Consider the following 24,838-nt stretch of genomic DNA (forward strand, 5'->3'; position numbering starts at 1 on the left):
TTTGTCGGCATGGACCAGTTTGGGCCAAAGTACCTATCTCTGTGCTGTAGGACACTCTGACTCTAATTGTTTTCAAGTTCACAGAAAAGTATTATACAAGCAATAACAAAGACAAATGCTGTGATAGCCTCTAATGCAGTACTACAGTCTAAGGAGAGGCGATCTTACAGCAATTATACATGGCCTTAGTGAGACAGACCTGACTACAATTGTCTCCTCACTATCGGAACTTTGTTTAACAGAAGGTGCCATGAAGGTTGACCAGATTCTTGGGACTGGTGGGTAAGAAACTTAGAAACATAGAAAATTGGTACAGGAGGATGCCATTCAGTCCTTCGAGCCTGTACCATCATTCAATATGATCATAGCTGATCCTAAAAAGATCCTGGTTGTCCTGGAAAGACTGACAAGAGTACAATGGTGCCGAACATTCTTTGGAAATTGGAAGATATAAGAGAGATGCCACAAGCACAAAATGCTATCAAATTCTCTCGCGTGGCATCTTTTCAAGTTGGATATCTTAGTCTCAAGATCAGGGGTCCATCTCTTTGTGGGTTGTGAATCTTTGGAATACTTCACTTCTGAGCATTGTGGATGAGTAGTTGTTGAGTATATTCAAGACACATAATGAGTGATCTTTTGGCATTTAAGGAAATTGAGGAACATGAAGACAGTGCAGGAAGATGCAGCTGAGGTAGAAAATCACCCATGAAAGTTGCAGGAGGTTTGAGGGGCATTATAGTCAACTCATACTCATGGACATTGCACTGACAGTGAATTTCCTAAATCAGGAATGCACAAGGTACCAAGGCTTCTCAAGAAACACAATTACATTAAAATTAAACTCTACATCACATGGTGCAGTCAAGGTTCACTCAATTTTTTGCTTGGGCACTGAAGACTTGAATAACTCAGAGTCAGGATAGAAAAACTTGACTGCTATTACCCGAAAATGGCAATGAATGTGGACAGTGTTCTGCTGATTCCACCAATCAAGATTCAAACAAACAGTTCCTTGGGCAAGATACCAGAGAACAGCAGTGACTTAAGTCACATCCTCACTCTTCAGAAAAGGGAGAAAAAGGGCAGGAAACCACAATATTTTTCAAAGAATTAGAAGAACAACCAGTTCTGGTGATAGCTAAGAGTGAAGTCACCCACAATTTCAATTAATATTCAAAGCCTAAGTTTCTGCTTTGACCAGCAGTTAAACATGCTTGCAAGTCTTGCACATTAGAAATCCTTCATCAGCAAGAATAATGAGACTGAGAACAAACAGTGTATTCACCAGTGGATAAAATGCATTGGCATTGTTGAGTGGTTGAGATAGAAGTACATACTTAAAACACTTAAAAACAAAATTGAATGAAAATAAAAACAGTCTTTGTCATTTGAATCCTATTCAACTGCGCAGCTTTTCTCCAGTATTGAATGCGACTTCTGTGCATGTTTCAGCCACTTTTTTGTTTAAAAAAGTGGACTTCTTTATTTTTAAATGTTTCTTCCCTTTTGAAAAATGTTTATGCTCATCAAGGATGTGTGATGTTAATGTTCAGGAATTAAATGCTTACATTAAACACCCTACTTTAAAAACAGGACGAGAGCGAGATGCAGAGCAGAACTATCTGGACCCTGTTTTGAAACTTTACAACTTAATTAAGTATTTGCTTTCTTATTTATCTGTTCACAGGATGGAAGCATGCTAGTTCAGCTAGCATTTATTGACCATCCTTAATTGCTCTGGAGAATGCAATGGCAAACTTCCTTATGCTTTTTGCAGTCTGCAGTACCAGTTAGACATTTATTCTCATTTTTCGAATCAGTCATGCCATTTAACAACCAGGAGCATTGAATCAGTCAGTTTGATGCTATCGACCTATAGCCATTTCAAACTGGACTGAAACAAAGCCACTTCAGTTCACGCATGCCCATAGTAAGCATTTAGGAATGTGGAGTTGAGGATTATCAAATCAAATGATCTCATGAATGGCACAGCAGACCCGATGAGCTCAATGATGATTAGAGTGGTGCTGAAAAAGCACAGCAGGTCAGGCAGCATCCGAGAAGCAGGAAAATTGACGTTTCGGGCAAAAGCCCTTCATCAGGAAGGGCCTAGTTGATTTTAACCACTCTAATCTCCAGCATCTACAGTACCCACTTCTGCCTCAATGCACTGAATGGCCTACTTCTGCTCCTACGTCTGATACAGAGTTCACATTCTATCAGTCTGTAGTGAATTTAAATCCAAGACCCATTGTTTATTTTAAATTTCACACTAACTCTTTGCCCCTACTGTTCCTGTACTGTTCAAAATGTCCCCCATTCAAGCTCAGATGTTTATTAGAAATGATCAATTGACCCTGAGGGCATCCATGGTTCTTTGAGTGTGGCATGGAGGAGTGACAATGTTATGTAGGAATTACACAGGAAACTACAGTACAGTCACTCTAACTACAGTCAGTCTATCCTCAGTGGTGGGGAAACTATTGGAAGCAATTGAATATAGGAGGTTTAATTAGTACATTTGCAGATGATATAAAAATCGATGGGGTGGTAAATAGTAAGGAAGATAGCCTTAGATTACAAGAGGATGATCAGCAACCAAATAGAATTAAAACCTAGTAAATGTCAAATGATGTACTTGAGCAGGAGAATACATGACAAATGGTAGGAGCCTATGAAGTATAGAGAACCAGAGGGATTTTGGTGTGCATGTCCACAGGTTCCTTAAGGTATCAGGGCAGGTGGATAAACTGGTTAAGGTGGCAAATGGGTGGGAGGGACAGAAACCCTCACAACATATATGAAGTATTTAATGCACACTTGCAATGCCAAGGGCATAAGTCAAGTGCTGGAAAATACCATAGCAAGATAGTTAATATTGACCAATGTAGATTGGATAGGCTGACGAAACTTTTTCTGAGCTGTAGATCTTTCTGACTTTACCTGTATGTAGCTCTCATAAGCGCTGTTTTCATGACCTATTCTAGTGAAATACAATGGCTCTAAGTTAAAAGCCAAATTTCAAATGATTACTTTCTGATCAACCATAAAATGCTGGAAAACAGCTCTGTTTCTTAAAGTGGAAAAAGCTTTAGAAACAGAATTACATTACTTTTTAATCAATTTTCAGACATATGCTCACATTATGTTGAAGTTGAATAGTTAACTTCTCTAACTTGCTTGAAAGTGAATTTACACAAATTTACAGTAATTTCCCATCAGTTGTAAGGAGATTTTCCATCCAGCAACGGAAAGTGGTCTTTGATATACTTCACAACATACAGAGGAATAAGCAAAAACAAGGGTCACCATTACTTATATAGACATTCCCAGTGTCACTGGATAATACTGGGTTGGAGCTCCAATAGACTTTTGCCGCCTCCTCCAACCCAGAGGTAAAATATAGTGCATCAGGTCCTTGAAATCGGTGCAGAGAATAAACCTAGAATTCCCTTTTACTGGAAAAATATTTCAGAGTAAGTGGAACAGTTAGCCATTGAAAGCGGAGAGAATCTTTAATTCATTTTCAAACCCTAACTGTACATGACTTTAAGTTCAAAGTCAGTGATGTACTCATTTTGAGATGATTTTTCACAATACCTTAAAGTAAATCACCCTGCTAATGTACACATGGCAATTATTGTATCTTAACACAGAAAATGGATATTTAAATTGTTATAAATTTTAGGTTTGTTCAAATTAGTTTGAAATTATAATTCTTGTTTGAGATCCTACAAGCGTTTCTGTTCATTGTAATGACAAAATACAGCAAAATAAAATAGAATACCTAGCCATTTGGCTTTAAGACAATGAAAAAAAATTAGCTCAATCGTGGAATATATAAAAAGTTGCAATGAATAGTTACATCGCATCTAATGAAAGGTTTGATGCACTGATGCATCAACAAAAAATACACCTAGGAAGCAATAGATTTTCCACACTGGCATAAACCATGGGATTTTTTTTAGATTAGATTAGATTACTTACAGTGTGGAAACAGGCCCTTCGGCCCAATAAGTCCACACCGACCCTCAGAAGAGCAACCCACCCAAACCCATTCCCCTACATTTACCCCTTCACCTAACACTATGGGCAATTTAGCATGGCCAATTCACCTAACCTACACATTTTTGGACTGTGGGAGGAAACTGGAGCATCCGGAGGAAACCCACGCAGACACGGGGAGAATGTGCAAACTCCACACAGACAATTGCCTGAGACGGGAATTGAACCCAGGTCTCTGGCGCTGTGAGGCAGCAGCGCTAACCACTGTGCCACCATGCCGCCCACTTCATCTGTTTCATAAAACCAACAAAATAAACGTTGTTGCCAAGTTTCTCAAACAGCTTTTGTGAGAACATATAAAACTCCTGAATTTACACTGGACATTTCAGCTTGCCTGGGTTTGAATATCTGCTGCATTTATTCAACTTTTGAGTCTGTACTATGCAATGTGCAATCCAATTCAATGCTTTACATGCATATAAACTTCAAGAAATAATTGTAAGGTATAGGAAAATTGAGTTAACATCACTGTTCAGTCCAATCATGACTGAGCTTGAATATTAACTACAATTTTCCCCATTTAATAATCAAAAACCTTTTGCTCTCTAACTTGACTATTTAACAACTAGCCATTTCCCTCCAGCGTAGAGAATTCACCTAATACAACCTTCAACAAAAAGAAAATCTTGCCTCATTTCGGTTCTAGACTGACCCCAACCTGTCAGGTTTATCATTCAAGGGAAACAGCCTCTCAACATCTGCCTTGTCAAGTCCCTTTATCATTTTATGTACTTTAATTAGATCACTCTCAATTGTCTCAACCCTGGTCTAGAAAATACGGCCTATTATATTCAACTCCTCCTAAAAGGTCAATCCTTTTGTTCCAAAAGACAATCTAATGAACCTTCACTTGACTCTCTCCAAGGCAGGCTTATACTTTCATCGGTAAGACAACTACAACTATTCACAGTACTCCAGGTATGGTCTCACAAAGGCCCTGCACAATTATAGTAAATGTTTTTACTACTCAAATTTCCTCAAATAAATGCTAACATAACATATGCATTTCCATATGCTTGTTCTCCTTGTAAGTTAGCCCTATGTGATTTGTGTACCCAGTTACTTTACATTTAAATAATATTGTACATTTTAATTTTTCCTACCAAAGTGCACAGTTCTCCACATTCCATTCCACCTGTCCCGCTCTTTTCCAATCACTAACCTGCCCATGTTGCTTTGCATAATCTGTGTCAATGTTAAAGTGCACATAGGATTTTTTTCAAAACTAAATGGGTTGGCAATGAGAGTGGCTCGCTGAGGAACTGGGTCATGAAGTGGATCTATTGTATTCTTCGCCATCATTGATCTGTAAGACTTGTTCATTTGGTTTAGGCAGTCACCATATCATTCATTCAAATTCTCCTTTCCCTTTAGTGTAACATACGTGAACCCAGAAGTCGGAGACAAAACCATCAATAGGTTTAGGTTGCTGAGGGTCCATTATCCACATTGCACCAGCTAGTCACTTATTCAAGACATGGTTGGGTATCTGTAGAATGAGATTGTGCGCACATCTGCTAGTATACTTCAAATCTGGACCCTCCCAAGGAAGGTACATCCTTTTTGAGGTGTGGTGCCCCAAAACTGAACACTATATTCTCGACGGTTTCTGGTAAAGCTCTCAACAAATGAAGCATAATTTTTTTCTGTTTTTCATTCATGGCCCCTTGTGTTAAGGATCAACATTAAACTCAATATTCCATATGCCTGCTTGCTTGCTTAGCCCATTCATCCCTTGGTAATTTCTAGTTTCTATCCACATGACTCGCTATACCTTCCTATGAGGTGGCACCTCCAAATGCAACACTCTACTCCTTTGTTCAGGTCATCTGCAGATCGGTTTGAAAGTAGGTTCAGAAATGCCTTCCCAAGGTATAACCAAATTAACAAAGTGTATGTGCTAACAAAAACTCCACATTCTCCAAATCAACCATTGCACAGCACAACATCACTCATATAACATCCATACATTCCACTGTACACACGAAACCACTCATAACACCCACGTGTTCCATTTTACAGCACAACACCACTCATATCACACCCATGTGTTCCATTGTGAAAGCTCAAGTTGATAACAATAAAAAAAAGATACAACGCTCTGTTTTGCTTCTAAACAACTATTGTTTGATATTCTGTTGTAGCCGAAATGCTGACTTCAGCCTTGTGACTCATGATGTATTAACTGAGCTTAATAATGACCTACCCCAAGGAAAGGAGAAAATTACCATTATTATTTATGAAAAAAACCTTTTCAAAGTTTGAAAGTGTGTTATACTGAGATGTTTGGTTTCCAAACGGTTCCAAAATATTTGGGCAGCATTTATGAATTGATAGCATTCATAACTTCAAACAGAAGAAAGGATGCTTGATATATCATTGTAATTCAATGTTCGTCTACTCTGCCGTATACATAACACATCATGTTTTCCATGTAAATACAATTTCACATCATATTTTGCCCAGTAAAAAAAAATCACTACCTAGATTCGAATTAACACTGAGGACAAAGCACCAGCCACTTTACAAGTCAGTGGTGTCTTCAAACCTCGTGTCACAATGTGATCTATTTAACACTAATCTTGGGTCTTGACAAAGTTTGTATCTGGCTGGAGGTAACCAGAATATGCTGTTAGATCTTAACCAATCATGTTTTAAACTTAGAGCTTGGAAACTAATGCCAAAGGGGCAACTGACTTTTTGGAAATGTCCAGTCCCATTAAAATCAGGAATACCTTGTCTAAAACAAAAGAAGTTAGAAGAAACAAAAAAAATACAAAGCAGACCCATGATATAACACACACAACACGTAATATTAAATATTTAACCATGCAGTAGAAACTAAGAAAAATTTAATTTTCAAAACCATTGGCCGTCTCCCTATCTATTATCCTCACATACATGAAATTCCAGCCCATTCCAGTTCGTCCCAGCATCCTGCAGCACTAGTTATACATGCCCCCATAACTATGAATCTTACTCCTTCAATCATTAGCTAATGAGAACAAATTTCCTTTGTTCTCCTGATCTAAACCTGACATAATTTTATACACCCAATCAAATCTTCCCTCAATCTCCTCTGCTCCAAAGAGAACATTCTCAAATGTACTGATCTAGCCTTAAAGTTAAGCTTCCCAATCCCTGGAACCAATCTGGTAAATCTCCTCTGAAACCCTCTCAGGGACGCTCACATCCATACTTGAGGAAGAATGTAACACTTGAGTTGCTGTGTAACGAAAGCTTCCATTATAGAAATAAGAGTAGGACATTCAACCTGTCGAGTCTGCCCACCATTCAGTAGGATCATGGCTGGTCAAACACTTCGATATCTTTTATTCACTCCATCCTGATAATCCTGTACATCACTGATAGATTTTTGATTACAAGTCTCTATCTTTTGCTCAAAGATTGAGCTTCCATAACCCTCCACGGTAGAGAATTTCAGAGGTACACAACCCTCTATTACACAAAATACAGAGTTTTGGAACTGAAGGTGATTTAGCAGTTTCGATCAGAAATTGGCTAGCTGAAAGAAGACAGAGGGTGGTGGGAAATGTTCATCCTGGAGCTCAGTTACCGATGGTGCGCTGCAAGGATTTGTTTTGGGGCCACTGCTGTTTGTTATTTTTATAAATAATCTGGATGTTGGTGTAGAAGGTTGGGTTAGTAAATTTGCAGATGGCACTAAGGTAGATAGAGTTGAGGATAGTGCTGAAGGTTGTTGTGGGTTACAGAGGGACATAGATAACATGCAGAGCTGGGCTGAGAAGTGACAAATGGAGTTTAATGCAGAAACGTGTGAGGTAGTTCACTTCGGAAATAGTAACAGGAATGCAGAATACTGGGCTAATGGTAGAAATCCTGACAGTGTAGATAAACAGAGAGATCTCTGCGTCCAGGTGTATAAATCCCTGAAAGTTGCCAACCAGGTTGATAGGGTTGTTAAGAAGGCATATGGTGCATTGACGCTTATTGGTAGGGGGATTGAGTTTCGGAACCACGAGGTCATGCTTCAGCTGTACAAGACTCTGGTAAGGCCACACCTGGAGTACTGCCTATAATTCTCGTCACTGCATTATGGGAAGCATGTGGAAGCTTTGGAATGGGGCCAGAGGAGATTTACTAGGATGTTGCCTGGCATGAAGTTAAAGATCAGAGAACACCAGGTTATAGTCCAACAGGTTTATTTGGAAGCACTAGCTTTCGGAGTGCTGCTCTTCATCGGGTGGTTGTGGAGAATAAGATTGTAAGACACAGAATTTATAGCAAAAGTTTCCAGTGCAATGCAACTGAAATTATATACTGAAAAAGGTCTGGATTGATTGTTAAGTCTCTCATCTTTTAAAATGACCATGAAAGAACATGCTTATTCTAAAAGATGAGAGACTCAACAATCAATCCAGGTCTTTTTCAGTATATAATTTCATTTGCATCGCACTGGAGACTTTTGCTATAAATTCTGTGTCTTATAATCTTATGCTCCACAACCACCCGATGAAGGAGCAGCGTTCTGAAAGCTAGTGCTTCCAAATAAACCTGTTGGACTATAACCTGGTGTTGTCTGATTTTTAACTTTGTCCACCCCAGTCCAACACCAGCATCTCCAAAACCAGGTATGGAAGGTCGGTCTTACGAGGAAAGGCTGAGGCTGTTTTTGTTGGATAGATGAAGGTTGAGAGGTAATTGAGACATATAAGATAATCAGAGGATTAGATAAGGTGGACAGTGAGAGCCTTTTACCTTGGACGGTGAAGGGTAACATGAGGGGGCATTGCTTTAAATTGAGGGGTGATAGATTTCGGACAAATATCGGGGTAGTTTCTTTACTCAGAGTAGTAGGGGTGGAACTGCCTTCCTGCTACTGGTAGTAGACTTGCCGACGTTAAGGGCATTTAAATGGGCACTGGACATACATATGGATAATAATGAAATGGTGTAGGCTAGATGGGCATCAGATTATTTTCACAGGTCGGCGCAACATCGAGGGCCAAAGGGCCTGTACTGCATTGTAACATTCTATGTTCTCTGAGTAAATAATAAACCCCTTGTCTCAGATCCAAATGGTATATCCCTTACTTTTATATTGGCCCTTCTAGTTTCTAGACTCCCTAACCAGGGGAAAGATTTTACCTGTATCAACCTCATCTATCTCTAAGTATTTTGCAAGTTTCAATGTGATCACTTCTCATTGTTTGAAGTGTTAGAGAGTACAGGCCCAGTTTGCCCAATCCTCCATTCAAGGAACAAATCTGGTGAACCTTCCCTGCATTCATTCTATAGCAATAATATCCTTCCTGAAATAAGGAGAATACAACTGTACACAGTACTCCAAGTGCCGTCTAACAACTGAAGCAAAACTTCATTACTTCTGTGCTCAAATCTTCTTCCAATAAATCTAATGTTCCTTTATCCCTCCTATTAGCTTGCTGCACCCATATGTTAGCCTTCAGTGACTTAACAAGGACACACAAATCCCTTTATACATCTACACTTTCCAACCTCTTAACATTTAAGAAATACTCTGTGCAACTGCTTCTCCTACCAATGTGGATAACACACATTTTTCCACATTATATTCCATCTGCGCCGTTCTTGCCTAATCGCTAAGCCTGTCTAAACCCTGCTGAAGCAGCTTTATATTTTCCTCAGAACATATATTTCCAATTAGCTTTGTATTATCTGCAAATGTGGCAATATTACATCTGGTTCCCTACCTTCAAATCATTGACATATATTGTACACAGCAGGGACCCCAAGTACAGATTCTTGCAGTACCCCATTGCTCAGAATGACTCATTTTATTCCTAATGTTTTCTCCTGTTAGCCAATCAATAATGCATGTCAATACATTGCGTCCTTTCTCATGTGCTTTAATCCTTCTAATCAACCTCCTGTGGGGGACTTTATAAAAAACTTTATGAAAATCTAAGAATATTATTTCCATTGGTTCTGCTTTATCAGTTGCGCTCATAACATCTTCAAAAAACTCCAATAAAGTTTGCCAAACATGATTTCCCATTCACCAATCCATGCTGACTATGCCATATTGCTATCGGATCATTATTGTCATCGAGATGTCTATTTATCCTTTCCTTTATAATAGACTCAAGCACTTTTACTCCTCCTGTTGTCAGGTTAACAGGCCTATAGTTTCCTACTTTATTTCTCGGTCTGTTCTTATAAGGTGGGGTAATACTGCTAATCCATAGGAAGCATTTGAGAGTCCATCTATACATAACTTTAGAAGATAAATCACCAATTTAGTGATCATCATGATATCTACCTCCTACAGCACTCTAGGATGTAGACCATCAGGTCCTGGGGATTTATTGATCTTCAGCCCCATTAGTTTGTCTAGCACAATCTTCTTCCTCATGCTAATTTCCTTCAATTGGATCTCTAATTCTGGGAGATTCCTGGTAACTTCCAAATGGAAACCAGCAAAAAGTAATCATTCAGCTACTCTGCCATTTCTTTATTCCCCATTTCAAATTATCTTGTGCGAATAATGTACCCACATTTGATTTAGCAATATCCTTCCTTTTTACGTAGCTGTAGAAGTTCCTGCAGTCTGTTATTAAAATTCTTTGCCTTGATTGCATACATATTCTAGTCTCCCCTTCCCACATTAGTTTCTTTGTTCTCTTTTCCTGTATTCTATAAGTCTCACAATCTTCAGAATTCTCTGAAGTTTCAGCACAGGTGGTTTATGGAACTTCCTTGTTTTTATACTCAATCACTTTAGTTATAAAGCTCAGGTCCCATATGCTTTGCTAACCACTTTCTTGGTATGTCTTGCCACATCCAAAGATGATAAACATGTAACATAGCTCTTTGGTTCCTAATCAATTTTTAGGACTGTGCTATAAAGACTGTATTGTCTCTCTGTACCTGTACAGCTCATGTTGCTCTGTATAAATTCCATTTGCCACCTATCTGCCCACTCTCTAAGACCACACTGTATTGCAGTCCTAATGTCCATTTTTTTTGTTAAAACTCAAATCTATCACTGATCCTGCTCGTCCATGAATCACAATTATACTTGCCAGCCTTTTATGCGATGTTTTTGTCAACGTTTTCTTAAAGTCCCGACCACATTTGCTGTACTCTCTTCATCAAAAAATGCAACTGCATTCGTCAGGTATGATCTCCTTTATACAAAATCATGCTGCTTTTCCTTAACTAAATTACCAGGCACTTGAACAGTTCTGAGTCTTTTCCCCAGAATCTAAGCTTCCAAAAGTTATCCACAACTGTATTTGGCCTGTATTTACTAGGAATGTCCTCATATCTATTCTGCAGCAAGTTGTATTTGCCACTCTCCACTCATTGCCCTACATCTGAGGAAGATTGCAAGATTGGAAGCCCTGCAGACACTTCCCTTAGTGATTGGGATATAAACCATCCAGACACATTTATCCATTTGACATTTTGCAGCCTTCCCAGAACATCCTGTCAATCAAATCTCACCCCAACCATTGGCTCTTACCATCTGCCCCTCTACAAACACTTTGTTAGCATGTGCAATGAAGTGCTCATTACTCATCTAGCTTCATCTTGTGCCTCAAGATAAATCTCATCTTCTTTGCATCTAATAGTTTCACCAGGCTAATTAAAACCCACATTGTTTATATGCTGGTAGAAGATTTTGGAGTTCCCTTTCATGGCAACTGCCATTCGATTCCCAGATCCAGCCTTTGCCAGTCATACTACCCTCTTCATTGCCCTAGTTAACTTGTGTTTGGCCTGGTTCTCATCTGAAGACTTTACCTGATATCACCTTCTTTTTCATCATGTTCTCTGTCTTGCTCATCAAAGGAGCCCAGAATTTGGTTGCCTTACCTTGTTGGAATGCATCTAGTCTGTACCTGAAACATTTCTTCATTAAAAGATCACCTATTATTTTATTATAAATATTCCTGTCAAACTTTGATTCCCTGTTGTCTTGATTAGATACCCCCTCCATCTCATAGAATTTGGAGTTTGCACTTCAGCTTGTTCCTTGTTTTAGATTAAGCAACATATTGTCAGTATTTGCAGATTTAGTGATATGTGAAGATTCAGTAAGTATTTTTAAAGAACTGTGTTTTTTAAAAAAAAGTATATACATACAGATTTCAGTCTCTTTACAGCTTCCTCACAGATGTGCATCCCTCGAGATTCATCTACCTCCACGTGGCCTAAATACTGGAAAAAGAAAATAAAGGTCAAAGTTTGGATCAGCCTGTGACATACGCTACCAGATTTCAGCAAATTTAGTTTCAGATAAAATCACCATGGGCTCCTTGCTTGCTTCATTGAAGGAGTATACTTTACTATATGCTACAAATGAATCCAACATTATTCCCCATCTGTACATTAGCCAGCTGCAAACTCGACCTTCATTGCAGGTCTGATTTAGAAATATGCATGCTCCAGACTTGCAATGAAATTGTAGGTGAGAGTTTCAGATGGGTTGGATTAAATGGTAATGGTTCAAAAGTCAATAAAAACTTTGGCAAGTTTTTGGAGGTTGGATGCAAGCGTTGGAAGTCTATGCCTATTAAAATTGATTTGAAGGGTAGGGGAGGAGAGAAAGGAATACCACTGATATAAATCATGCATAAAATGAACTTACTGTCACAAAAACACAAAGTTCTTTTTTAGTCTTGGCCAGTGCAGGTTTTTCGTGTGGCCATTCCCCTCAATAACAAGTATACCGCTCTGAATACTGTTGTGGGGAATGACCTTTCAGGGGCTAACAGCAGCAGTCAGGCCAGTGGCACTGTGACCAGCTCTGAGACTCAGAGGGAAAGGGTGCAATAAGACAAAGTGATACTGATAGGAGACACAATTGTGAGAGGGTCAGACCAGGAGGTTCTGTGGCTACTGAAGAGACACCAGAACGGTGTGCTGGCTGCTGGGTGGGAGGGTTAAAGATGTCTCCAAAGGGTTGCAGAACATTCTGAAGGGGAAAGGTTAACAGCCAGAAGTCATTATGCAAGTTGGTACAAATGACATAGGTAGGCAAAGGGATGGGGTCCTGAGAAGTTAGTACAATACTGGGAGTTAGGAAAGAAGCTAAAAAGTAGGACCTAAGGGTAGTGATCTCCAGATTACTCCCAATGCATTCACCAGCGAGGATAGAAATAGAAAGATAGACCAGATAAATGTGTGACTGAGTGGCTGATGTGGAGGGCAGAGTTTTCAGTTCTTGGATTATTCGGATCTCTTCTGGGGTAGAGGTGACCTGCAGGACAGCTTGGCACTTTATCCAGAAGGGGACAAATATTCTTGCAAGGAATTTGTTAGTTTAAACCCTCCCAAGTAACACTATTTTGGCAGGGGTGGGGACAAAATAATAGAGGGGCCATCAAGTCAGGGAGAATATACTAGTCATTGAGAGCAAGTTTACTATTCAGGACAGCCGGGATACAGTAAAAAGAGGGAAAACACTTCTGGTTTAAAGTGCATTTATTTCAACGCACGAGGCCTAACTGGTAAGGCAGACAAACTCAGAGCATGGATTGGCTCTGGGGACTGGGATATTATAGCCATAACAGAAACATGGCAGAGAGAAGGGCAGGACTGGCAGCTCAGTGTTCCAGGATAGAGAAGCTCCATGCGTGACAGAAGGAGAAGTAAATGAGGAGGGGGAGATGCCCTTTTGATAAGGGAGGACATAACAACCATACTTAGAGGGGATACTCTTAAGGGGTCATCAAATAAGGCCATATGGTTAGAACTTAGAAACAGAAGTGAATGGTCATTTGTTTGGGAATGGATTATAGGCCCCCAAATAGCCAGTGGGTATTAGAGGGGCAGATGTGTACAGAAATTGCAGATACTGGAGCAATACCAGAACAGTGTTGGTTGGAGATTTTAATTTCCCATATATTGACTGGGCCAGGCCTCCCTGAGTGTCAAAGGCCCGGATGGGTGGGATTTGTCAAATATGTCCAAGAAAGTTTCCTAAATCAATGTTTAGAGGGCCCTACTCAGGAGGATGCAACACTGGACCTCCTCTTAGGAAACAAGGTCAAGCAAGTGACTCAAGTGTTAGTTGGACAGCACTTTGGGTCCAGTGACCATAAATCTCTTAGTTTTAACGAAGTTATGACTAAGGGAAACAAGTGAGAATGTTTTGGACTTCATACATATTACCAGAGAGGAGGTGTTTGCAGCCTTAAAGTGCATTAAGGTGGATAAATCCTCTGGGCCTGATCATTATTGATTCCAGTTTTGTTCGGGCTCCTTGATGCCACACTTGGTCAAATGCAGCCTTCATGTCAAGTGCTGTCACTGTCACCTCATCTTGGAATTCAGATCTATTGTCCATTTTGATCCAAGGCTGGAATAAGGTCAGGAGCTGAATGACTCCAGCAGAACCCCAAAGTGGGCACCACTGAGCCGGTTATTGTTGAGCAGTTGCTGCTTGATAGCACTTCACTGATAACCAAAGTTACCTGACGGGGTGGTAGTTGGCCAGGTTGGATTTGTCCTGCTTTTTATGTACAGGACATATGTGAACAATTTTCCACATTGTCATGCAGATGCCAGTGTTGTAACTGTACTGGAACAGCTCGACTAGGGGAGCAGCAAGTTCTGCAGCACAAGCCTTCAGTAATAACGAACTGCTGGAATTGTGTCATGGCCTGCAGCCTTTGCAGTATCCAGTGTCTCCAACCGTGGCTTGATATCACGTGGAGTGAATTGAATTGACTAAGACAAAGCTCCTAACATACTGTTTCTCCCAATTGAAACAGTCCATGCAAATATGCAGCAGGACCAGGATTGAGAAGCCTTGTTCATAAATGGCAGTAATGTCACACAAGTGCCGTACAACGACCAATTCTAACAAGAACAAACCTAACTATCATCACTTGAGGTGCAATGCTGAACCACCAACTCCCAGCATCATTGTGGGGGGGGGGGGGGGGGGGGGGGGGGGGCACCATCAACTGGTAGATGAACTCAATTCATCAAATATAAACATTATGGCTACAAGGACAAATCAGAGGCTAGGATTACCGCAATGAGTAAATCATCATCTCTCCCCAAAACCTGACCACCACGTACAAGGCAAAGCTAGGAGAATGACGAATATTCTTGACATGAACACTCTCCACTTGCCAGGAACAGTGTAGTTCAAACAATATTTGATAAGCTCAAAATCATCCAGGATGAAGCAGTCTGTTAAATACCCAATCCACCACCTCTCAACATTAATTCCCTTCAATACTGATGCACAGCAGCAGCACTGTGTACCATCTACAAACTTCACTACAGCACCTCACCAAATTATCCTTTGACAGCACCTTCCAAACCTGTGATCTTGGTCACCGAGAAAGACTAGGACAGCAGATGTATGGAACACCACCACCTGCCACTGCCATGAACTTGAAATAAAACACACAGAACATTACAGCACAGTACAGGCCCTTCAGCCCTCGATGAAAACAGCCTCAAGTCCCTCAGCCTTTCCTCAAAAGACCTTCCTTCCATACCAGGCAACATCCTGATAAAGCTCCTCTGAACCCTTTCCAATGCTTCGACTTCCTTTCTAGAATGCAGTGACCAGAACCGTATGCAAAACTCCAAGTGCGGCCGCATCAGTGTTTTGTACAGCTGCAGCATGGCCTCATAGCTGCAAAACTCAATTCTTCTACCGATAAAAGCTAACACCCTATACGCCCTCTTAACAACCTGGGTGGCAACTTTCAGGGATCTATGTACATGGACATAGAGATCTATCTGCTCATCCACATTACCAACAATCTTATTATTAGCCCAGTATTCTGGTTTCCTGTTGCACCTTCCAAAGTGAATCACCTCACACCTTTCTGCATTAAACTCCTTTGCCATGTCTCAGCCCAGCTCTCCAGCTTATTTATGTTTATCCGTAACCTACAACTTCATTCCGCACTATCCACAACTCCAACAATCTTAGTGTCACCCGCAAATTAACTAACCCATCCTTCTACGCCCTCATCTACGTCATTTATATAAATGACAATGCAAAACACCACTAGGATGAACATCTCCCATCAACCACCACCCTCTAACTTCTTTCAGCTAGCCAATTTCTGATCTCAACCACTAAATCGCAGTCAATCCTATGTCTCCATATTTTGTGCAATGGCCTGCCGTATGGAAGCTTATCAAATGCCTTACTGAAACCCATATACACCACATCAACCTGTTAGGTTACCATCTCAAAGAACTCAATAAGGTTTGTTAGGCTCAACCTACCCTTCACAAAACCATACTGATCATCCCTAAGCAACTTATTTCTTTCTATATGATTATAAATCCTAACTTTTATAATTCTTTCCAACACTTTGCCCACAACCGAAGTAAGGCTCACTGGTCTATAATTACCAGGGTTGTTTCTATTCCTTTTCTTGAACAAGAGAAGAACATTTGCTATCCTCCTGTCTTCTGGTATATTCCTTAGACAATGACAAAGATCAAAGCCAAAGGCTCTGCAATCTCCTCCTTGGCTTCCCAGAGAATCCTTGGATAAGTCCCATTCGGCTCGGGTGCTTAGATATTTGCACACTTTGCAGAATCGCTAACACCTCCTTGTGTATCTCAGTATTCTCCTCGACAACACTGTCTTTTTTCCAGTGTCATTTAGTGCTTCCCCTATCTCCTCTGACTCCACACACAACTTCCCACTACTATCCTTGACTGGCTCTAATCTTACTCTGGTCATTCTTTTATTCCTGATATACCTATAGAATATATATCACGACTCAGAATGCTTGAAGGTCCTTTGAAACAATACTGTGGGTGCCCTTCAACACCAGGGGCATAAATAAGTTGAATGGCAACGTTCTTTTCCCTAGAGTGGGGCAGTTTAAAACTAAGGGACACACTGTTAAGGTGAAAAGAACAAGATTTAAAGAGGACTTAAGGGGCAACTTTTTCACACAGGTTGGTTTGTATGTTGAATGAACTGCCACAGGAAGTGTCGATGCAGTACAGTTACAACATTTAAAAGACATTTGGATAGATACATGAATTGAAAAGGTTTTGGAAGTTTATGCCCAAATGCAGGCAAGTGGGACTAGTTTGCTTTTGAAAATCTGGTTAGCACGGATGAAATGGACTGATAGGTCTGCTTCTGTGCTCTATGAGTACTGAGCAGAGTCCTCAACCATTCCTTAGATGGGATCATTCTTGTAAACCTTGTATGAACCCTCGCCAAAGGCAGCACATCCCTACTTTGACACGGGTGCAAAACTGCTCACAATACTCCAAATTCTGTCTGACCAGAATTTTATACAGCCACAGTCATGTATCCTTGCTCGAGTACTCTCGCCCTGTTAAAATGAAAGCCAACATTGCAGTTGCCTTCCTAACTGCCAACTGAATCTGCATGTTAATCTGAACAGAATCCTGAACTAGGATTCCCAAGTCCATTTGTGCTTCAGATTTCTGAAGCCTTTCCCCATTTCAAGAGAAGTTTATACCTCAATGCCCCTCTTTGGAGCAGCACGGTGGCTTAGTGGTTAGCACTGCTGCCTTACAGCACCAGGGTCCCAGGTTCAATCCAGCCTCAGGTGACTGTCTGTGTGGAGTTTGCACATTCTCCCCGTGTCTGCGTGGGTTTCCTCCGGGTGCTCCAGTTTCCTCCCACAGTCCAAAGATGTGCAGGTCAGGTGAAATGGCCATGCCAAATTGCCCATAGTGTTAGGTACATTAGTCAGAGGGAAATGGGTCTGGGTAGGTTATTCTTTGGAGGGTCGGTGTGGACTTGTTGGGCTTTGGGGCCTGTTTCCTCACTGTAAGGAATCGAATCTAATCTATTTTTTATACCAAAGTGCATAACCTCACATTTTCCCACAGTATATCTACCGCATCATCTCTCACTCTCCTAGCCTTTCCAAGTCCTTCTGCAGCCTTCCTGCTTCTTCAACACTATCTATCCCTCGACCTGTGTCATCTGCAAGCCTAGAAACAATGGTCTCAGTTCCTTCATCAAGATCATTAACGTATAACATGAATTGTTGTAATCCCAGTACTGACTCCTGATGAATTCCATTAGTCACTGGTTGCCATTCCAAAAGAGGACCTCTTTATTCTCTCACAGACTGCTTCAGTAACTGGGGAATTGCAAGTGTAAGTAATTCTTAATTAAGGGCCCTTGTGACACAATGGTAGTGTCCCTACTCCTGAACCAAGAGGCCTGTGTTGTAGTCCGGAATATTTCAGAGATTCATATTGAACAGGTTGATTATAAATATAGAATAATTTTTTAGAATTAGCAGAATCCAAACTGAATCATCAACTTCTGGCTGATTGATGGTAGGAGTCGGAGCTGCTTGAAAGTACCATCTATCATTTGACTTGTATTCGAAAGTAGCCAGATAGAATAGTAATTAGCCGGATTGGATTTGTCCTTTTTTTCATGCACAGCACATATGTAGGCTGTTGTCCACTTTGGTGGGGTAGATGCCAGAATTGCAAACTACAGTAGCACAGTATGAAATGGGCAATTATTCTTGCTTGGTTGTAATGGATTTGAAAGTGAAGAGCAAAACATGTCAGATAAAGTATGTTGGGAACGGTCTGGGAATTTGCATGACCTGACATATCCCACAATGAAAGAGGAGGATGTGTAGAACATGATGACAGAAATAGGGTGGTGGCACAAAATATCAACTGGATTTTTAAAATTAAAATATTTTGGCAGTATAAATGCTTTGCATTGGAGTATGATTTGTACATTTGTTAAATACTTGATCATGTAAAACATTTCAACAACAGCCCACACATCGTTCGCAGGTTGTGGCTGTTCCACTTTTGCTGGAACATGCAATAATCCTCACAATTATTCCAGCGGTTATTCCCATAAGGAGGTTAGTTGAATAATTCAGTCAGCCTCAAACAAATCTTTCAAAAAAGTATTAGAATTCAAGCAAATTTTTTTTTTGGTTTGGAATGCTGTTAATATCACGCAACTGGAGACACTGATTACACAAAAAGGGATTTCTTTCCTCCTGTAGAAAGTAGGCACTATTGCCCATCTTAAGCTGAGCAGCTTGTTCGGTCATTTCAGTGAACATTTAAGAATCTGTGGGTCTGCAGTCACGTATTGGTCAGACTAGTGTCCCACCTGCTGCAGTGGGGTGAGAAACATCTTTAAGCAAGTTGACTGAAAAATTCAAAATAGGGCCAACAGATTTATGTCCCTAATGAGAAATTATTGAACAGATGTGTTTTTAATGACAATCAATAGCTTAACAGCCAGTTGCAGATTTTTTTCATTAATTGAAATTTGAATGCTACCAGCAACTCTGGTGAGCTTGAAGCTGGTATCTTCAGGACAGGAGTCTGAATCTCTGGATTACTAGCCCAGTGATATTACCATTATGCCATCATCTCCCTTTACAGGGACCACACGTGTTAACACGATTTGTCACATCATTAAGAAACATACAAATTCTGATTTTTGAATGCTCCAGTGTTCCTGCCTCTTATGCTGTAAAATCGTTGTTCTGATGCCTTTCATAAGAATTATCCTGCAGGAAGTTCCCTGCTGTAATTTACTTAATGGACATCAGAATTAATCAGTCCAGAGACAGGGAGCTTTGAGCAATCTTAACAGTCCAGAAATCATTACAAAGCAAGCTCCAACAATTAAATCATCCAATATTCAACAGCTAGTTTCAGTGCCGCACACTTATAGCATAAAACAAGGATCGTGGGAATAAGGCAATGAAGGTTGAGTGTCCATGGAACTTTATTCCCCAGAGAGCAGTGGAGGTCACTGAACATATTCATGGTTGAATTCAATAGATTTCTGAAGGACCAGAGAGTTGAGAGCTATGGAGGCAGACAGAAAATTGGGGTTGAAACTACCAAATCAGCCATGGTTTTATTGAATGGCTTCGCAGATTTGAGGGGTCAAATGGCCTACATCTGCTCCCGAGTCCTATGCTTCTACATATCTGTAAAGCATATTGAAATATTACAACGTATCTTTTGACAATCGCTGTGCATCAAACACTCCTTCTCCTGCATACATGTTACATGAATTCTGATCATACATGATGTACTATATCAATTATAACCCTGTTCAGTCCATCTTAGGGAACACATGCTGCAATATATGGCACATGCTTAGGATCCTAAAGGTTAAAATGAAAAAGTTATGGACATTTTTAGATATGTTATTACTTTTAAACTCCAGATTATGGGTTTGCACTGTACAGAAAGACTTTTGTCTTTTTCCTTGAAAGATAAGACCATCTCTTCATTTAACTTGTCAACCAAGTCAACCCCCTACCAAGGGCTTCCCCTGTCCTAACATTGAAAACACTGGTTTCTTTGTGAACTCCCAATCACCCTCTTTGGACTCATCTTACCCATGTCTGCTCAGTTGATTGTATTTCTATTAAAATGATCAACGTTCAACTCCTCTGGTCACCACACTAGTTGCATTTTGAGTGACTCTCTCTGTCGCTAAGTATTGCTTTCCAAATGTTCTAAACAGGCACCATTCCCACAGTTCCAACTATTTTCTTCAGTAACCAATCATGTTGCACAATTTCCACTTGTCCTTCCTTCAGTCTTCAACAGTCAAGCATATCATCCTCCTCTAATGCCGGTCCTCCATCATACACTTGCTCGGCTGATCCTCACTTTGCCACATCTGGAGCACCTTGCCCTCAAGAGAGTCACCTGTAGACTCCTTGCTAGGGCTATCCTTCATCCCTGAAATTCCTCAGCTAAATGCTGTCTCTCAGTATAAACAGGGTTCCTACCTTGGACCAACATCTCAACAAGTTTCTATTCACTCTGCCAATGAGCAAATAAACCATGTTAAAACCAGGTTTTGGTAATTTCAGGAGGCGGCTTGAAATTCTGTTTTGTGTTCTGAAGGGCAGTAATCTGTTTCAAAAGAACTTCCATCAAACACAATAGTACCCTCTAGTTTCCTGCTTTAACATGGAAACCCGGAACCATTACCTAAAAATACACAGATGAATAATTCTTCCTGGAGCACAATAATAATAGTGGATAATCATCAGGAATTTTAAATGTTACAAACTACATCAGCTTCAGTTTGAAGTTGACTTTCCCTATAAAGCAGTTAGCCATCATCAACACTAGAGGCTAATTAATCGAGTGATCTTTAAAGCTTGTTGTAGTTTATTAAAAATTCACTCACAAAACGCGAGCATCGCTGGCTGTGGCACATCCAGAGTTTCCTGAAAATATGTGGGGAGCTGAAAGATTTACCTCACTGGTGCTGGAGGAGGAGTGTCTAGGAAACAACACCCCTCTGAATAAGTTTTGAGATTAGAAGTTACCAAGCTCAGAAAGGTGACGAGGAATCAACTTGCTGGCGCCATGAGAATACATTGCAGCCCTTGGGGTGCAGGTATACACACTGTGCCATAAGGAATTCTGGGATTTTGGCCAAATGGACAGATGGTGACAAATTTCCAAGTCAGGATGGTGGTGTTCCCATGTACCTGCTGCCTTTATCCTTCTAAAAGGTAGTGGTTGTATATTTGAAAGGCATTGGCAGAGTAGCCTGTGTGAGGGCCTGTAGTGCATATTGCAGATACTGCTGCACCTCTATGATGGAGGGAATGAAGGCTGATGGGGTTTTAAGGTTGAGGTTCGTTGGAGCTGTACTCGACCAGGAAAGTGAGGAGCATTCTATCGCGGACCTGACTTTGTAGATAGTGAACCAATTTTGGGAAGTCAGGAGTTATACATCACAGAATTCCTAGCTTCTGACCTGGTCTTGTAGCCACAGTATTTATATGACTGGCCCAGTTCAGTTTTCAGTTAATAGTAAGGATAGTGATGGATTCGGCAATGGTAATGTTTCTGAAGGCCAGGGAGAAAGGATTAGATTCTTTCAAATTGTAGAGTGTTATGGCTTGGCACTTGTGTACTATGAATTTGTCCCTCATCAACCCAAGATATCCTGATTTTGTTGCATATTTGTATGTGCAGGTCAGTATCTCAGAAGTCACAAATAGTGACTTGGTGCAAATATTCCCACGTCTGACCTTATGATCAAGGCAAAGTCATTGATGAAGCAGCTGAAGATAGTAGGGTCCTCAGAACTTCTGCTGCAATGCCCTTGGCTTAGATAATTGAACTTCCAACATCACCCACACCTCCAAAACCACATGACTTTGGAACTATTGTTGGAATATTGTCAGGGTCCTTATCCAGACTTCCATTCATTTCTTTATATCACCGAGTGAATCAAACTGCCTGAAGACTGGCATCTGTGATGCTCGGTCTCAAGAGGATGCCAAGATGTATCAAGCTGAAACTTTATTGCTGGAACAGCACAGCAGGTCAGGCAGCATCTAGGGAACAGAAGATTCGACGTTTCGGGCACATGCCCTTCTTCAGGAATGAGCAGAGAGTGTTCAGCAGGAGAAGATAAAAGGTAGGGAGGAGGGACTTGGAGGAGGGGCGTTGGAAATGTGATAGGTGGAAAGGAAGAAGCGGAGTGCTTTCCCGCCGTACCACCCAGTACCCTTCCACCGACACCCTCCTTCGACTGACTGAACTGGTCCTCACCCTGAACAACTTTTCTTTCCAATCCTCCCACTTTCTCCAAACAAAAGGAGTAGCCATGGGCACCCGCATGGGCCCCAGCTATGCCTGCCTCTTCGTAGGGTATGTGGAACAATCCATCTTCCGCAACTACACTGGCCCCACCCCCCATCTTTTCCTCCGCTACATTGATGACTGTATCGGCGCTACCTCGTGCTCCCACGAGGAGGTTGAACAGTTCATCCACTACACTAACACCTTCCACCCCGACCTCAAATTCACCTGGACAGTCTCGGACTCCTCCCTCCCCTTCCTAGACCTTTCTGTTTCTATCTCAGACGACCGAATCAACACGGACATCTACTACAAACCGACCGACTCCCACAGCTACCTGGACTACACCTCCTCCCACCCCGCCCCCTGTAAAAACGCCATCCCATTCTCCCAATTCCTTCGTCTCTGCCGCATCTGCTCCCAGGAGGACCAGTTCAAAATACGCACAACACAGACGGCCTCCTTCTTCAAGGACCGCAATTTCCCCCCCGACGTGATCGACGATGCCCTCCACCGCATCTCCTCCACTTCCCGCTCCTCCGCCCTTGAGCCCCGCCCCTCCAACCGCCACCAGGACAGAACCCCACTGGTCCTCACCTACCACCCCACCAATCTCCATGTACAGCGCATCATCCGCCGTCACTTCCGCCACCTCCAAACGGACCCCACCACCAAGGATATATTTCCCTCCCCTCCCCTATCAGCTTTCCGTAGAGACCACTCCCTCCGCGACTCCCTTGTCAGATCCATACCCCCCACCAACCCAACCTCCACTCCCGGCACCTTCCCTTGCAACCGCAGGAGGTGCAACACTTGCGCCCACACCTCCCCCCTCACTTCTCTCCAAGGCCCCAAAGGAAACTTCCATATCCGCCACAGATTCACCTGCACCTCCACCCACATTATCTACTGCATCCGCTGCAGCCGGTGTGGCCTCCTCTATATTGGCGAGACAGGCCGCCTACTTGCGGAGCGATTCAGAGAGCACCTCTGGGCCACCCGGACGAACCAACCCAATCACCCTGTAGCACAGCATTTCAACTCCCCCTCCCACTCCACCGAGGATATGCAAGTCATTGAACTCATCCACCGCCAAACCACAACAACGCGACGGTCGGAGGAGGAGCGTCTTATCTTCCGACTGGGAACCCTCCAACCACAGGGGATGAACTTGGACTTCACCAGTTTCTTCATCCCCCCTCCCCCCACCTTGTCTCAGCCGAATCCCTCCAGCCCGGCACCGCCTTCCTGACCTGCAGTCTTCTTCTTGACCTCTCCGCCTCCACCCTACTCCGACCTATCACCTTCACCTTGACCTCTTTCCACCTATCACATTTCCAACGCCCCTCCTCCAAGTCCCTCCTCCCTACCTTTTATCTTCTCCTGCTGAACACTCTCTGCTCATTCCTGAAGGGCATGTGCCCGAAACGTCGAATCTTCTGTTCCCTAGATGCTGCCTGACCTGCTGTGCTGTTCCAGCAATAAAGTTTCAGCTTTGATCTCCAGCGTCTGCAGACCTCACTTTCTCCTCGAAGATGTATCAAGCACCTACTTCAGTCTTGCCTTTTATTCTGACATGCAGAGCTTCCTGTCATTGAGGATGATGTTACTTATGAATCTGCTTCCTCCAGAGAATAGCTTAATTGCCAATGAACAGAGGATCATAGGAGCTTAGATATGACCCAATGCTTTGTAGGTTTGCTTATTCTCATGGTGACAGTAAGTTGATTCCTAGTCACCTTTCTGAGCACGGTAACTTTAATATCAGAATGCGTTCATAGGGATATTGTTTCCCAGAGGCTTCTCCTCCAGCACCTGCTAGGTGCATGTTCCAGCCTTTAAACCCATGAATTCAGTCTTTTCAACCCAAGCTCAAGTTCCCTCCCACATTTGTGTGGTGACTTCCAGAAATTTGCAGCTCTCCCTCCCCCAATTTCTGGCAGATTAATCTTGTCTGTGTAGTTTTCAGGGATATCGTAAACCCTTACCCTTTCAAACTTCACCTCCATGGTAACTTTAATCACATGGGCCTTGCAGAAATGCTTATGAGCTATCAAGACTCCAATTTTCTTATTAAAGTTGATTACTCAAAGTACAAATGTTTCCAACCTGACACTCAATAATTTCTAAGACTTGAGATTTACAGTCTTTCCCTGATTAACATGGTAAGCACCCAACACCTTTTTCTCAGTAAAAT

At 41.7% G+C, this 24,838-nt stretch overlaps 1 protein-coding gene across 8 annotated transcripts in view; it reads right to left on the bottom strand.

The window, feature by feature from the left end:
- The window catches only part of numb (NUMB endocytic adaptor protein), a 216,142-nt gene that overhangs the window by 68,043 nt on the left and 123,261 nt on the right, over nt 1-24,838 (bottom strand). For all 8 annotated transcript variants that reach the window (XM_087990200.1, XM_087990201.1, XM_087990195.1 and 5 more), the window contains exon 3: nt 12,181-12,255. In XM_087990200.1, the coding sequence (XP_087846326.1) occupies nt 12,181-12,255 (75 nt within the window). The remainder of the gene's footprint in view (nt 1-12,180; nt 12,256-24,838) is intronic.

The sequence above is a fragment of the Chiloscyllium plagiosum genome, unplaced genomic scaffold (assembly GCF_037043375.1).
Source record: "Chiloscyllium plagiosum isolate Xiang-an unplaced genomic scaffold, Cpla_swu_hap1 HiC_scaffold_8, whole genome shotgun sequence".
Lineage (NCBI taxonomy): Eukaryota > Metazoa > Chordata > Chondrichthyes > Orectolobiformes > Hemiscylliidae > Chiloscyllium > Chiloscyllium plagiosum.